This window comes from Pelodiscus sinensis, chromosome 23 (genome assembly GCF_052426305.1).
Source record: "Pelodiscus sinensis isolate ZL-2025 chromosome 23, ASM5242630v1, whole genome shotgun sequence".
NCBI lineage: Eukaryota > Metazoa > Chordata > Testudines > Trionychidae > Pelodiscus > Pelodiscus sinensis.
In genome coordinates, this window is record NC_143074.1 from 4,772,428 (window position 1) to 4,788,744 (window position 16,317).

The 16,317-nt window shown below is 58.5% G+C and overlaps 1 protein-coding gene across 1 annotated transcript in view; it reads left to right on the forward strand.

Annotated features, from left to right (window-relative positions):
* Positions 1-16,257, forward strand: part of LOC102452610 (uncharacterized) — a 227,754-nt gene extending 211,497 nt beyond the window's left edge. The window contains exons 56-68 of the mRNA XM_089772994.1: positions 1,487-1,540; positions 3,094-3,147; positions 4,521-4,574; positions 4,667-4,720; positions 5,462-5,515; positions 7,153-7,170; positions 9,068-9,121; positions 9,487-9,549; positions 10,150-10,315; positions 11,721-11,827; positions 12,378-12,458; positions 13,104-13,292; positions 13,969-16,257. Coding sequence (XP_089629120.1) covers positions 1,487-1,540; positions 3,094-3,147; positions 4,521-4,574; positions 4,667-4,720; positions 5,462-5,515; positions 7,153-7,170; positions 9,068-9,121; positions 9,487-9,549; positions 10,150-10,315; positions 11,721-11,827; positions 12,378-12,458; positions 13,104-13,292; positions 13,969-14,118 — 1,098 coding nt within the window. The 3' untranslated portion in view covers positions 14,119-16,257. The remainder of the gene's footprint in view (positions 1-1,486; positions 1,541-3,093; positions 3,148-4,520; positions 4,575-4,666; positions 4,721-5,461; positions 5,516-7,152; positions 7,171-9,067; positions 9,122-9,486; positions 9,550-10,149; positions 10,316-11,720; positions 11,828-12,377; positions 12,459-13,103; positions 13,293-13,968) is intronic.
* The last annotated feature ends 60 nt before the right edge of the window (positions 16,258-16,317 follow it).

Sequence of the window (16,317 nt, forward strand, 5' to 3'; positions counted from 1 at the left end):
CGGCTCATTCTCTTCTCCTTTCCCAGCTGTGCCGGGGACAAAGTCCCGTCTCCCTGGGCCTCGGCCTGGCTGCCCTGTGAGTGTGATGAGCTAGCACGGACCACGGGCTGGGGAAGCGTCTGCCCAGCACTTGGCTAGGCAGTAACCTCCACGTGGTTTTGTAGCTCTCACTTGGATGAGCCCAGTCAACGCTCTGCTGGGCAGACTGATCCATATCCCCTACTTCTCCTTGGCCTGTCACGCCAGCGCGACGCCTAGGTCTGTTCAGCCCCAGAGCAAAGGGGGACGGATTTTCCTGTCGTCCTAGCCGGTTCCAGGCTCCCAGGGGTCGCTGCATGGACAGGATCTGCTTTCCATCCAGCCCTTTCAACGGTTCCAGGAGGGGGAGCAGCTCCCTGGGCCCCACAGTGCCCACCTGCACAGCTGTCAGGGTCACTGGGGCTCCTACACCCCATGCTCATCACTGCTTGGGGGGAATCTGGTCCCCAGAACTGAGCTGATACCCCCAAGCATGTGAGGTGCTTGCCTTCGCCGTGCCGTGGCTGAGCCGTCTCTGGGATTTCTCTCTCCCCTGGGCGGGGGGTTTGCAGCCCTGAAGCAGCAGGAGGTGGAGAGGCTGCTGAAAGCTGGCGTGTCCATGTGGCAAGGCGAGGGAGGCACCAGTAGAGAAAGGGGGGAAGCACCTAGCTGCCGTAGGTGGCTCCTGGAGCAGCGAGTCCTGCTCCTCTCACTCTCCCCACTTCTTTCAGACAGTATCTGTCCCGGCTCCTCCTCCGTAGAATCGTCTGGGGCAAAACCTTCGCTCCTCCTCTTACCTAAAGCCTGGATCAAGGCTGTCCGGAATCAGGGCCTGGGACAACCCACCCCAGCTCCATCCCTGTCCTGCCCCCACTCCACTCCTGCCCTGCCTCCTCGCACCCTCCTCCGGGGCCCCCTCCCCCGAGAGAGACAAGCGAGGGGTCTGGGGTCAGGCCCCCCCACACTCACCATGGCAGCGGGAGCCAGAATGAGCCGGCAGCCTGCTCCACTTCACTGCCCTCTCCCAGCCGGGTCGCTCCTCTTCACTGCGGCTGCGGGCCCTGGCCCCAGCCTGCTCCCATGAGCCCGCGTCACGGGCTGGGCCGGAGCCAGGGCACTGCACAGGCTGCTGTCGCGGTGAAGTGGAGTGGCCCAACTGGGAGGGGGCTGCTGCGTCGCTCCACGGCCTGTGGCTCCCACCACCGGGTGAGCGTGGGGCGGCCTGACCCCTGGCACCAGGCTGCTGCTGCCCCATGCCAGGCCCCCCAAAGCACCGGGCCTGGCGCAGCCATCCCAAACCATCCCACTGACAGGACAGCTCTGGCCTGAGTGCCCGGGCCCGTTCCCACGTGTCCAGCACTTGCACCATCGCCGCGATCCTCGGCTTCCTTCTGCACCCGAACCGGCCTGGACGCCTTCCTGTCCTCCTGTGACACTGGGTGGGCTCTCTTCTCCTTCTGCCTTCCAGGGCCAGCCCGGTGAACCAGGCTCAGAGGGACCACGCGGCCCACAAGGACCTTCCGTGAGTATTGGCACAGAGGCAGCCCGTCGGGGTAGGTGCCTCCTCTGAGCCTGCTCTGTTGCTGACCCGTTTTAAATCCCCCTTGGAGGTCAGATGCGTTGATCCTGGTGGTCCCTTCTGGCCCTAGAAGCCGACCCTTTCCAGGCACAGAGCACACGATGTCGCTAGGGTTTCTGAGAAAGGAAGGGCAGCCCTGTGGGTGAGGCACTCAGGAGAGTGCAGTTCAACTCCTGGCTCCGCATGGACCGGGATCCTGGTGTGCAAGTTGCTGTACAAAAGCCAGAGAGCCCCGGACCTTTGTCTCGGAGAAGGCTCGGAGCCCTGTGCTCTCCCAGCACCCTGGGGCTGATGCTTCCTGGCCTGACACCCCTGTAGTGCCCCCTTCAGTGGAGTTACTCCGGGTAGCCTGAGAGCAGGACCCAGGCTAGCACAGGGGGGCTCCATTCGTGGTGTTGGCCCATAGGCTAGAGCCAAGCACAGAACATTTTTTTTTAATCCCGCTCCTGCTATTACGGCAGCAGGATACACTAGTCCCGCTCAGGGCTCTACCATGTGCACAACCATAATAAACACAGTTAATAATACAGGCTAGTGCCGGACAGCGCCTTAGGGAGGCAGCCGAGCAGACTGCAGCTGAACAGCTTTGTGACCATTTGGGCATCAGCTTTTGGGGGTGAAGAAACACGTCCTCACATGCATTTGACAATGTGACTTTTACCCACGAAAGCTGATACCCAATGTCCGTCCTTAAGGCACCCTCGTTGTTTTTGCAAATGACCAGACGTGGGGTTGGAAGAGACTGCCAGGGTGAACCAAGTCCCCCACTGATATAAACACCCCATCATATAATCCAGTTCATAAACTGATTGAGGCTAAACTTAATATTAGCTGGATTCCGCAAACTAACATTCCTCCCGTCGCGCATGCCCAGCGTGATCAGACAATGGGGAGAAAAATAAAATCATGATGAAAATCAACATTTCATTAAACTCTGTGCATCTCGCGGCCCTGAATTTTCTGACTAGCTGTGGTTTTTGAGAAGAGCATCCCAGCCTTGGGGATGGGTCTGTCGGGTGGATGGTGTGATCACATTCCAGATGTGCCCTCTGGGAAGACAGCACTTCCAGGGATGGGGCCAAGATGTGGCAGCTAGAGCTGGTTGTGAGCTGGAGTGCGAGTTTTAATTAACTTTACTAGTTTTTCCAAATAATGAAAAACATTGAAATTTCAACAAAACAATTGTCACTAAACTAAAAAAGTTCAGCTCCAGAACTGATTGGTCAAAGAACGTGAACATGTGGATGGAAAATGTATTTTCCCTGTTGAAAATCTTTGTTCCTATAAACGACATCGCAGCAAGCGCACCCTGTTCATAACATTTCAAGCCGCTTGAATGGCAGCCAACAGGGGCTGTTCCTGGCAAGACTGGTCTTTGCGGGGCGACCGTCCGCCCCCTGGAAGTGCTGCTGCCTAGCAGAGGGCTTAGCAAATCGACAGCCGTCAGCGAGTCACATGTGATGGAGATACATGGATGCTGCATTTTTCCCCCACAGGGGATTCCTGGCCTGAAAGGGGTGAAGGGAGACCAGGGCCCAAAAGGGCAGAAGGTACGTAGTGCACCCGGGCACTGTGTTCTGGGGGCTGTGCCCGGGTGGAGTATGATTCTAGCTGGCAGTAGCATATTGGGGAAAGCTGCGTATTCTGTCCCCTTCTCGCCTCCAGCCATGATGAGGGGTGCCGGGCCGGAGCGCCAGCTGACTCGTGCTGCTGGAGGGAGGGGGGAGCCCCAAGCCTCGCAGGCCCGATCAGAGCGAACCACAGGCTCTGCCTGGCAGGGGGAGGGATGCAGCTCCACATGGCTCTGTGCACTGCCAGCACATGCTCCCTGCAGGTGCACACGGGCACCCCCGTCGCTTTCATTGGCCAGGAATCCCAGCCAATGGGCGTGATGGGGGGCTGTGCTGGAGGGAGCATGTGCCGGTAGCATGCAGAGCCACGTGTGTTTCTGGGAGCTGGGCCACGTAGGCGCCCCGATCCCCTGCCCTCTCCTGCCTCCTACCCAGCGCCTGCACCCCCACCCTGCTCCTGCACCTTCCTTTCCAGATCCCCCCAACCCGCTCTGCACCCCCAGCCCATCCTGCACCCCCAGCCCATCCTGCACCCTACCTCCTACCCAGACCCTGCACTCCATCCTGCTCAGACCCCGCACCCCCAGCCCACGTCTGCACCTGCCTCTCACCCGGACCTCACCCTCCTCCCTGGATTTTGGGTTGCCAACATGTTTTGATAAAAGACATTTTTATCCCAAGGATTTGTTTTATTGTAAAACACGTCCTGTAAAAAAACCCAGAAATCCCTCTGAAAAACAAAAGCACTTTCCAGAATGTTTTCAGCCAGCTGCGCTTGTCAGCATCCCCGCACCGGTTCTGTTCTTCACTCTGCTTCGAACTGTCTGGCCCTGCTTGGCTGATTCATGTTGACTCTGCTCCTGTTAGCACAACTCTTCTTTCGGGGGATGAGGTCGGGCTGTTTGCCACGGACCGCTCAATGGAAGAGAAGAACCTTTGCCCTCAGGGAAGTTGGCTGAATCGAGGCCTCCTGTTCATTTCTGCACTTTCCTTCCTCCTGGCGTGTCATGCATTTGTGTGGATTGCTCACCTCCTAGGGAGGATTTTCAGTCTCTTCGCCTCCCCGATTACAGCAGCTGTCCTGGGAACATGATCAAGATCCATCAATACTTAAAACACAGCAAAACCTGCCCTGCTGATCATCTGCCTTAATTCCTTTGGTCTCAGAACCCCCTGTCCTGAGAGCCAGGCAAACCTCAGTTCTTGGCTGTGTCCTACTTAATTTAGTAACTGACCTGACGGAAGGCTCTGGTATCTCAGCTCCACAGCAGCTCACCCTCCGGCTCCCATAGGGCGATTGAGTTTTGTTGTCTCTACCATTACCAATTCCTGTCTGTGGTTGGCCCTTCTAGGGTGAGAGGGGCAGCAGAGGCTATCACGGCCCTCGAGGAGACGATGGCTTCAAGGCATGTATTGTGATTTCTTTCTTTTCTTTCCCTTCCCTCTCCTGCCTCTTGAAACTCCTCTAATGCTCACTCAATGCCTGTCTGTGTCACAGGGCAAGCAGGGGACCAGAGGTGCTCCTGGAAGGCCAGGACCAAAGGGAGAGCAGGTAAAAGACCTCAACTTGTCCTCTCCTTCTGGGGTGAATTGTTCTGCAGCTGCCCCAGCTGGCTTACCCGGCAGTTCGCTGGCACTAGCTCTCCGTTCCAGTGCTAGGAAGAAGAGGGCGGAATGATATATTCTGCCAAGGTCAGTTCCCAGCCTGGGGTGGTCCCGCAAGGGGAGGAATGCAGGAATGTCTTGGCCCAAGAGACAAAGAAATGCCGGCAGCAGTGATGTTACTGGATGGAATTGGGTGTGTCTTTGGCACTCTTTTTGTTGCGGTTGCAAAAATCTGCCTCATCTCTGCAAAAACACACCAGCAGGTAGAAAAATGAGAGATGGCTTTGATTGTATATCAGCGCATGCAGCCCCTGTGCTTCCAGAGAGACTAGTGTTAGACCAGAGAACTGGGAATCAGAGGTCGAGGCCAGTCCTGAGTGACACTGATGTGCTCTTTGACCTTGGTCAAGTTGTTTAATCTCCATTTCCTTTCTACAGACCGAATTGGGTTGCGATTTAATTGTTTAAGGTGCAGTGTGTTTGTCAGCTGACTGTGGGCCAGGTGTTTGTGTTAGTGATGGTCCTTCCTTGTGCTGAGGGCTGCAGAATCCCTCTGTAGCTTGGAGGTTCAGTGCATGTTCTAAACTCCAAGACTCTGAACGGGGTGACCCAGTTCCAGGGGCACCCAGGGGTGGTTCCCACGTTTTCCTGCTATACGTTGTCAGCTGAGCGTCTGTCACTTTTGCAGGGTGATGTCGGCCCACCCGGTCCATGGGGATCTTCCGGCTTCCCTGGAATCCCGGTAAGTCCTTTGTGTTCCCAGAGGGTGTCCCGGAGAAGGGCAAACAGCTGCTTCTCGCGCTTGGCTAGATGCTCTGGCCTACAGCCGCCCACCGAAGCCAGCGTGAATAGCACAACTAGTTAAATCTCTCTCTGTGTATAAAAAAGTTTTTCCTGCTGGCCGGCAGAATGACGTCATCACGCTGCTCTCTGGCCACGAAAGCCACTTCCTAGGCCAGGGCTGGGCAGCCTATGGCTCTCTTTCAGCTCCAGCTCAGCTCAGCTGCTCCCCCGCAGCAGGGCACCCATCCTGGTGCTCAGTCTCACACACACACACCCCCCCTCCCCCCCCCCCAGTGAGCTTGAAGAGCCAGCGCCGGCTTCCTGTGGGGGGTGGGGAGAGAGCCCCGAGGCTCCCCGCCAGATCCGGCTTGTGGGGAAGAAGTGGCTGCACATTCTGCTGCTCCCCTTCCCCCTCCCCTGGCGCTTCCTGGAGGCTTTTCCTGCAGCTCGGCAGGGCAGGGAGCAGGGTTCCCTCTAAGCTTTCCCATCTGTGAGCCGAGCGAGGCGGTCTTGTGCTCCAACGCGGACGTGCGCTGACGTGTGCGTGCTCGGACGTGCGCTGACGTGAGCGTGTTCGGACGTGCGCTGACGTGAGCGTGTTCGGACGTGCGCTGACGTGTGCGTGCTCGGACGTGCGCTGACGTGAGCGTGTTCGGACGTGCGCTGACGTGTGCGTGCTCGGACATGCGCCACCGTGGCACCCGGCAGTTACTAACTATAGTGAGAGGGAGGCATGGGGGGGGGCGCTCAAGCCAGGGGATGCAGGATTCAAGGGGAGCTCAGAATAGGGAGCTGAGGGGTCAGAGAGGTGGCAGCTCCTCGCTGAGAGGAGGCCGGAGCTGGGCTGCCCATTCCTCCGGGGTTCCCTGAAGGGGGTGGGCCCCAGGACTGGGCTGCCTGGCCCCCCAGGAAGTTGCTCGGAGGAGGGAGCCAAGTTGGGCTGCCAGACCCTGGGGCTGGGCTTCCCAGCTCCCTCAAGCGGTGGGCGAGGGGAGGAGCTGGGACTCACCGGCAGCTCCTGGGGTAAGGGGGCCCAGGCTACTGCAGCCTCCCCCAAAGAGTCCTGCATGGTCCCAGCCACATAGCACCCCAGACCCTGGCCTGGCCTTTCCCCTGTGCTCAGGCTAAGGCCGGGGTGGGTGGCTTGCAGCCTAGGACCCCAGGCAGCTGGGGCCACGTCTCCTGCCTTTAGCAGCTCTGGGGCTGGGGTTGGCGGGCTTGTGGCCCCAGTGAGGGGGCTCCATCTCCAGTAGAGGCAGAGCCTCAGACAGAAGGGGTGTGTTCAAAACCTCTGCCCTTTGGGATGGCTCGGGGTTGGGCACCATACAGGCAGGAAAGGGTAGAAGTGTGGCCCAATGGGCAGAGCATTGGTCTAGCACTCAGCAGACTTGGGCTCTATTCCCTGCTCTGCTAGTGGCCTTCTGGATGACCATGGCCAAGTCACTTCCCTGCCCCATGCCTCAGCTTTTCCATCTGTAAATTGGGGGTAATGAAGTCTGCACATTAGTCTGCGTGTTTGTTTATTGCTACACTGGTTCTATTTATTCCCAAGTCAGTGTGTAGCTCAAATATTCTTTTCTGTGATTTCCCTTCCAGGGCCTGCTTGGACAAAAGGTAAGTAGGAAGTGGAGAGTTCTCTTCTGTGATCTGATCTGACTACAGCCTGTCTCTGAGCATATCCCCCCAGCACAGCTCCCCCTCTCCCCCCTCCCCCGGCTCAGTGCACACACGGGGGGGAGAGGCGGGAGAAGAGACTGTTATGTCTGATCTGCAGCTGGGTAGCAGGCGCAGGGAAAGCTGGAGCTGCTTTTTCCTAACACTCGTGCTGGTTTGTGCTCACAGTCTACCTGGCCCTGGGCAGCCTTTGCCCTTAGAGGCCCATGTGTGGCGAGTGGCAGCAGAGGACAAACTCTGGCTGCTAAAGCCCCTAAAACCTAATCCAGCTCCAGACTCCAGCTGCACAAATCTCTCAGTCTGCGCTAGTCTCGCTGGTGTTGGGGGTGGGGGCAGGTCTGGTGTTCCCTGTAAGGTGTGCGCTTGGGCAGCCACCCAGCAGGGAGTCAAGTGCTGCCCAGCAGATTAGCAGAGCGCCCACAGCCAGTGTCCTGTGTGTCTATTGGTGGTGCACATCTACACCTGCCTTGGTGCGTATAACAACGTTTATTCTGCACATGGATGGAAAAAATTAGAGGGACCATTGGCTGAGACGTGTCCCACGGGGTCTTGGGAGCTGAAAAGGCCGATCCTCAGAAACGCTGCCTAAGGTGCTGTGGTGCCCAGTTTCCTCGGTAACAGGTTCTGTGTTGGGCTCCTGGGGGAAGGGCCAGGATCTCGCTGCACTGCCGCAGCCTGGACATGGCAGGAGGCTGGGAAGGTTTGAGGTGGGGTCAGGGCCCTTCTGAGGGGGCTGCACTCCTCCTCCTCCTCCTCGCCTGCAGTATGGGGGCTGGGCCTCAGAAAGCAGCCACCTGGCAGGTGCTACCCTCTCCAGGCATGCAAAGGGGGCACACGGAGCCCAGCCTGCATGACTCAAGCCTTTCCCAGCTGTGTGGGGAGTTTGGCAGAGCCCACGAGCCTGCAGGGGTGGATGGGGCCTGTTCTGCGCTAGGCTTCGATGTTGCCTTCCCACCCATGTTCCTTACAGGCCCCCCTCCCCCGTGTCGCCCCTAGTCCCTGCAGCTCCCCCCAAACCTGCCTTCGCCCAGAGAGTGCTTTGGGGGCATTTTATCCAGGTGGACTGAGCCGCCGGGGGCGGGCCCAGCCGTGGGAAGAGCCGGGGCTCCGAACGCCTCCTTCAGTGACGTTTCTCTGGGCCTGAGTTCCCCTAAGCTGTGCGGCCGCCCAGCTTCCCTGTCAGCTCTGCCCCAAACCAGCCCCAGCGTGCGGTTGCCGTAGCCAGGACGGCTCTGTGCTGGGGCTGGCAGGGAAGTGGTCAGCACAGCAGGTCTGGCTTCGAAGCGGGGAGCCACGGGGCTTCGCATGCTGCCGCGGAGCCTCATCCCTCCTTCCCCAGGAGCCAGACCTGCCTTCGTGCCACTGCCCAGGAGCTGCCCAGGTTCCCTCCACACACCCTGAGCTCCCCCCCACCCGAGCTGCCTCCTGCACCCCGAATCCCACACCCCCAGTCCAGAGTCCCACTTCTTCCAGCAGTCCGGGCCTGCCCTCTTGCATTCCAAACCCTTCATCCCCTGGCCCAGCCCACAGCCCTCACCCCAACTCCCTGCCTCAGCCTGCAGCCCCCTCCTGATCTGAACCCCTCTGCCCTCCCAGAATCCCCTCCTGCACCCCAAAGCCCACATCCCCCATTAGAGACGAGCCCCCACCTCGGCCCCAGCCCACCCCGCTATCTGTGTGCGCCATGACTTGTGATACGCCACTTCCAGATCGGTGCACGCCACGGCAGCCATTCCACACATGGACGTAAAGAATCCGAGGGACAGTCTGGGAGTCTCCAGCCACAGAACGTCTCGCTGATCGTTCATTCTTTTCCCCGTGTTCTTTCTCATCTTAGGGACCGAAAGGCTTCCAGGGCCAGCCGGGACCCAAAGGCGCGCCAGGCCTGCCGGTGAGTTAAGCTGAGTTCCACAGCCAAATGTTTCCGAGGGGGAGCCAGGTTAGTAACTGGAAAAACTTAAAAAACAAGGAGCAGCCTAGCGGCCCCTTAGAGACTAACGGAACGTAGCTGGCAGCATGAGCTTTCGTGGGCTCAGCCCACTTGCTTTCTCACGCACGAGCGAACTCGCACAGCGCTGCGGACAACACGGGGGGGAGGGGGGGCGAGTCAGAAGGCCTTGCCTGCCACGTACACGGGGGAGCACAGACACGGAGCGGGCTGGCTGGCCGGATGGGAAAGGCCCTCCTGTCAGTGCCCGGCTGGCTCGGGCCACCCCGCTGAGAGGTGCCAATGTTGTGGTTGTGCTTGTCATCTAGGGTGCACCCGGCCTTGCCGGTCCCAGGGGACCCTCACTAAACATCTCCATGGAGGAGCTGAAGGTGAGTGCTGGGGGGGGGGCACAGCGATCAGGCCCCACTGAGCCAGCAAGTCTCCCCCAGAGCAGCAACCCGTTTCCCTCCCCAAAGCTCCAGCTAGTCTGGTGTAACTCGCACAAAGCTTGGCACGCCCGTGTGATACACGGCACGGGGCAGAGTGTCTGACGCGATGGCTCCTTGTGCTTTCGCTTGCACAGACTTGCTGGAACGTCACATACGGTGGCTTAATCCGCACAGAGGAAGAAGTGGGAGATTTGAGGAGTCTGCAGCTCCCTGAGTCTTCACTGCCGGCCTCAAATCGCGTCCCCGCTTTCCGCTGCTTTCGTTTGCAGCCCAGCACAGGAGAGTAACTTGGCTCCTCTTTGGGCAGGAACCAACCGCTGCTGCAGCGTTAGATCCCAAAGCCCCGGGGGCAGGTTTTGACTTAGCCATGCAGCGTCCCCCCTTCTCCGTATTCCAGCGTTACGGAGACCCCAGCGGAGGGCAGGGCCCATCGTGCACGGTGCTGCGCAGAGACAGACACTGGCTGCGCTTGGGGTCCTGCCGGCCTGGGGACGGGTGACAGATACAAGTGACGTTCTGTCTGTCTTCCACCCCTTTTAGCATCTGATTTATTCCACAAACAAGCTGGACTACAGCACGGTGTGGGCTCTTCTGGACAACTTGGGCCATGAGCTGAGGAGCCTGGTAGACCCCCCAAATGGCACCAAAGACCACCCAGCCGCCACCTGCAAGGAGCTCCTCCTGGCTCAGCCTGACCTGCCTGATGGTACCAACCAAACTGCACCGGCCTCTGGGGAGAGCAGGGTGCCGGTGTGATGGGGTCACGGGTGGAACGGGCTCCTTCAGGCCCCTATGAACTCTGCCTGGTAGCTCCATTCAGGAAAGATCACCTCAGCATGGACCTCCTCGGTCCAGCACCCTCGGGAAGGTCAATTCCAGCTCCCCAGACTGGCTCCACGCCCAGCCCCAGCTGCCACCTCCCCGGCCGGCTTGACTTCCAGTCCCAGCTAGGCTGCCGGCCGCCAGCCCCACTGCCCCCAGCCCTGGCAGGGCTCCCGGTCACAGGCCCTCCTGCCACCTGACTCCCGGCCCCCAGAGCTCTCTGGTCCAGGAGCATCCGTGGTCTGGTTTTTAGAGGTTCAGCCTGTGGTGCAGGAGTGTGGAGCCTTTTCTGGGTCAGGGGCCACTGAGACCCCCCGCCGAGGAAGCAGAAAGACGCTCTCCACGTTCCCTTCGCACACCAGAGCCTTGGGGGGGGGGGGGGGCAAGCTGGTAGCTTCTCTGTGCTGCAGCCCCGCAGGGATGGGGGCGCAGAAGGGGAGCCGGAGCACCAGCACGGGCTGCCTAATGCTGGGGAGAGCCCTGAACCTTGGGGGCTGGATCCAGGCAAGCCAGGGGCCGCAGGTTCCCCACCGTGCTGTAGTGGGTAGCGGCTGTGGAGCTGAGACCAAGCTGTGCAGAGCCGTTGACTTAAGGCACACGCCTTAGGCCTGCCTGGGGGAGGGGCATGGGGCCAGTGGGCGTCGCTCCTTGGCTCAGCTCAGAGGAATTTAGATCCGGGCAGATGTCGGGGCGGGATGTTGATTTCCTGCATCTTGGCTGGCCCAGTGGGAACTGGGCTGGGGCCCTCCAGAGCTGAAAGCCTGAGCTTCTGCAGGCCATAACACACTGGCATGGTTTGGATCAGGCCCGGGGCGAGGTGTGTGTGTAACACACTCACCAGCTGCTTGCACGCTTCCTCTGGGCTAAAGCCCATCACGAGGGCTGCGGTGGGCAGCAGTGCGAGGCCTGTGCCAGGCCTACCCGGCCTTGGGGCGTAACTGAAAACAGACTGCGAAGCTGGAGCGGCGCCACCTTGAGCGAAAGACCCAGCGGGGTACGTGGTGGGGCGCAGGGTATTTCTGGCTGCGGGGTGAGCAGCCTGGCTGGGGTGTATTCGTCCCCAGGGGCGGGTTGGTGAGGGGACGGGCATCCAGAGGAGTGGGGCATGGCTGGGAATTCAGCACCAAACAGGCCGAGGGGCTGGAGTGGGAACGCAGCAAAGCACCGCGCCAGCCTGGGGCTGATGCCCTAGTCACAGGGGCAACCATTAAGGAACCCCTTGTAAAACGAGCTACAGCAGCCACCTCGCTTCCCCGATACCAGCATGCGCTTGCCCTTCCCCCTTCCAGGTTATTATTACGTAGACCCCAATCAAGGCAGCCCGCAGGACTCTCTGCTGGCGTTCTGCAACTTCACCGCAGGGGGAGAGACCTGCATCGCGCCAGTACGCAATCAGGTACGGGGGGGTCTGGCCACTTTTCTCAGGCAGTGGGACATGCACAAAATCGGCGTCTCAGCAATGCTCTTGTGGCAGCAGAGCCGGTGTGGATGAGGCCTTGGCACGTGCTGTGGAAGGGAATGGAAGCCAGGGTAGTGATGCAGGAAGCGGGGAGGGCGTGACTAAGAGGATATGGGACAGGGAAGGAGGGAAAGGAGAATGAGCCAGGAGGTACATTAGCCCCAGCGATCAGCCCCCCGTAACTGGCTCAGTGTCTGGTGTGGCTGTTCTAGCGCAGGGCTTGTGCTGACAGCGCCGGGGCCTTGTGATCAAGGCAGAGCGGCTGTTTCCCTTCGCCCCTCTGGGCAGAGCTGGGTGGGAAGAGGCGGAGGTTTGTAAAACCCAATGATTCCTCCACGATTCCTTGCGTGGCAGAGGCCTGGGCTGAGCGGAAGCCAGCCTGCAGTTCCTGCCAGTGTTTGACTTCGGAGGCCCTAGTACCAGTCACGACAGACACCCTGCATGCGGCTGAGGCGCTGACAGCCTAACGGGCAACGTTTCCCCCCAGGTGCCTATCAAAGCCTGGCTGAGAGCATACGCGGCCGAGGGGACCTTTGAGTGGTTCAGCACCCTGCCCGGGGGCTTCCTGGTCAGTTCCGTGCAGGCATGGCAGGGCGGGGCCCACCTCCTGGGCGTGGCAGCGCTGAGGCACGGCTCGGTACCGGGGCCCTCAGCAGGCTGGGTGTTAATACAGGAACTAGAACTGTCTTTCCCTGTGCGCAGCACATTCTGTGGGAATGGCTGGGTGGGGGCCAAGGGAGCGCTGGGTAATCCTTGGACCAAGCTCCACTCAAAACAGGAATTAATTCAGGGAGGTGCTCGGGCAGCGGGGTACGCACGGTAAGCACCATGGTGCCTTCTGGCCCACCGCCCGTCTGTGCCCGTGAGGGGGAGCAGGCGCCGGTGTGCATACCCTCAGCGCACTTCTCCGCTGCCTCTGACGGGGGGTTTGGCCCACCAGAGCTTGTGCCCAAATCAATCCGTCAGGCCTGTGGCACCTCAGCCTCCTCCCCGTACACTTGTACCCTCTCTTTGGGGGGAGGGGAAAGCCCGGCAGTCCCGCCTGTGCGGCTTCCTTCCCCGTCCGTGGGCTGCAGGGTGGGTTCAAGACGGGCCGTGGCTGAGCCCAACTCCCTCCCGCCCTGAACGGTGCCGGCCCTGCCCTCAGGCTAGGCTCTGAGGTGGTGCTGTGGGTGCCCACCGCTGAGCACCCTTACCCCTCTTGTTGCTGCAGCTGGAATACCAAGGCACCGGCACCGTCCAGCTCCGGTTCCTGAAGCTGCACAGCAGCCTGGCCACCCAGAAGGTGTCGTACTCCTGCAGGCCTGAGGCCGACGGAGGGGCGCTGCAGCTGGAGAAAGCCATCAAATTCCTCGCAGACTCCAGGGCGCAGAGCTACATGACCACCCTGCAGGGCTGCATGGTGAGTGGGGAGTCTGTGCCAGTGGTTTGAAACAGCATCCTTAGCTCCCCTGCCCACTCCCTGTTAAGCAGGTAACCGGTTAAACTGACCGTTTAACCGGTAAATAAATAAACAGGATTTTTACATCCAAGTGGCTCGGTGTAGGGGAGACCCGGCCGCCCACGTTCCGCATATCAGGCCGTTTAGCTCAAGGCCCAGGCGCAGGGAGCCACGTTTGACACTGACCCTTAGCCCGGAGTTAATTGCAGGCATTGCAAGCGCCCAACGTTAGCACACGTAGCTAGAAAAGCAGCAGCACGGAGCAATAATTGCACCCGCACCAAACCCTGCGGAGCTCCCCTCTGGCACCTGAGCTGCATTTTCAGTAGCCGCTGGAGTCCCTGCGCTCGGTGCCTTGTGCTAGGTGTTGGACCTACAAGTGAAAAGAACAGGCCTGCCCCAAAGCACTGAGGGAAACGGGTGTGTTCTTACTTCATAACTAGCTACAGCAGGTTTGTGGCTGGTCTCCAGTTCAGAACACAGGTGTGAGCACAAGCAAGGAAGCTACGATTTACCGTTGCCTGCTAACACACCTCAGTACCACTGCAGGGGTCTTTCCTGATAGCTACATGTTACCTCGGGGCACAGGGCTCTGCGGCTGTGGCAAGGTCACACTGCAGCTCATTGTGTGTTACAGCTGGATAACGAGTCGTCAATCTCTGACACCATATTCCGGTTTGACACCGAGGAGCTGGCGCTCCTGCCCCTGCGCGACCTGGCTGTGTTTCACAACGGAGACGCCTCTCACCAATTTGGATTCACTATTGGACCCGTTTGCTTCAGCTGAAACCGGACCCAAAACCCCACTTGCCTTGTGGGACCATGTGACTGCAGCAACAGGAATTAAAACCCCCGTCCTGGTGCTGCACCGCCGGCTGCCTTTTGAACGCTACCCTTCCTATTTATGTTTATAGATGCATTATGCCATGGACTACACCACCGTCGGAAGGAAGAAACTAATGTTTACAAAAGTATTTTCTCTATAAATATCTATATATGGTGCTAATTTAATAACTGATGGACCAACTGTCATTTAACTACATCCCTTTCGACCTACTTCAAAGACGAGCCGAGCTTTCTGCTGGAGCCAGTTTTCTTCACCTCATTCGCTCGCCCAAGTAAGTGCCTGGATCCATTCTCTGCTGCAGCAGGAACATGTGTACAGCAGCTGGAGTAGCAGTGACAAGTAGAAAGGCTGGGGAGGTGCTAGTGGAGATCAAACAGGGAACTCCAGCTGGTTAGAAATTTTTCCACAAATTGTGTTTTGCGTGGGGAAAACGATTTCTCAAAACCAGACCCTGCTGTGGGAAAGGGTCAGTTGAGAAAAGAGGACTCAAAAATAGCGATGAAAAATTGTTTTTCCCCCATAATTGTCGTATTAAGCTGGTTGTAGTTTAACAGTGGTTGAAATCAAAACATTTCAGCTATAGCGCACTGAGCCGTTTCTGAAGGGGGGGGATTTTCAATGTGTGAAAATTGTCACAATGTTGACTTTGTCCCCATGCAGGGATGGGAAATTTGCCATCTCAAATTGCTGCACAATGGCCAATGATTCCTGCCCACTTCTAAGTGCACCCTGCCTCCAGGAGCTTATGGGAAGCAACTGCACTAAGGTTCCTCTGCCTCGGGCTGCTGGGATGTTTTCTTCCCCACTGTGAGGCTGGCGCTTGCCAGGAACATGGTACGATAACTGTGTCCTCTGTGCTCACTTTGCTGGGTCAGCTCGGCACATGCTCACCAGCCTCCCCACGTTCCCTGCTTCTCACTCCAACAATGCCTGAACTTTATCAAGCTTGGTGGGAAAGAATGTTCTGGTTATTGGCAGCTTCTGAAATCATTATTCTAAGCAGCAGCTGCCAACAGTTCAGTGGCAGTGAATGGGGAAGTCATGCTGTAAAGAAAAAGGGGAAGGCTTGTAGTCGGATCCCCCCCGTCCATGTATTGGTGAAAAGCTTCTCTCCATTTGGGGAGGTAACTGAAGGGCCACACTGGTCTCATTCTAATCTGCTGCACCATGAATTAGCGTTCCCGGGGTGCCACAGACAAGGAGTGAGCTGAAAACTGTTCAGTTGAACATGGGCATGTTCCTATTACGTGGCTAGGGTCAGGGCAGTGGAGGGGGAAGGGTGCTAATCTGTACCGTATTGCCCCCTTCCTGCCATGCAGTTCTACCTGACAAGCTGGCTCCAGCAGCTGGTTATTTGGCCAATGAAGTGTTATAGAGTCAACTCTCTTCCGCTGCTCTGGCTCGTTTTGCTCTTAAGTAGCAAAGTGAGTGAACTCTCATATAAAAGCTCAGCTGTGGGCCTCAAGCGTCACTAAACACAGGCACCTGTCAGACTGGGGGAGTGCATGGAGCTACCCCCTCTGTTTTGCAGCCTGTTTATCAGGGCCACTCCACCTGTGTACAGGCTGAGGCTGAGGCAGGCACCATAAGTCTGGTTTCAAGCCCCCTCACTCCCGGGGGGCAGGTACCATGTACAGCTGCTGCAGGGAATCCAGGTCACTTACATTCTGCTTCGGCTCTTTTCTGTTTAACGGTGGTGATGGCCATTGCAGGCAATGGCTGCACCAAACCCAGCCTTCCCGGGAGCTCTGGCCGCCTCTTCCCGTTATTTGTATAAGTTGCAGTTGTAGCCTGAGCTCTCCCTGAGAGATGCTGGTCATTGTGGGTAAAGACGTGATGCGTTTATGAAACTAGCACCAGTCCAGTGTATGCAATACAAAGATTTGCCTTAACCCTGCGCCTTGGCCTCTTGTTCTGCAACGAGAACATCCACGTGGTCCGTCACTAGGGAAGGTTACAGCCCTCGGGCCATTGCAGGAGGGAGCTGGGGGACCAGGGAGGGCTGCCGGGGGGGTATTTGCCCCCATCCTTCCACACAAAACAAACATCCCTTTGCCCCAGCTGCTGAGTGACACCGCAGGGCTCAAACACAAGCTCGTTCCCATGAATAAGACTGGCCAGCAGAAGACTCCTAGTAGC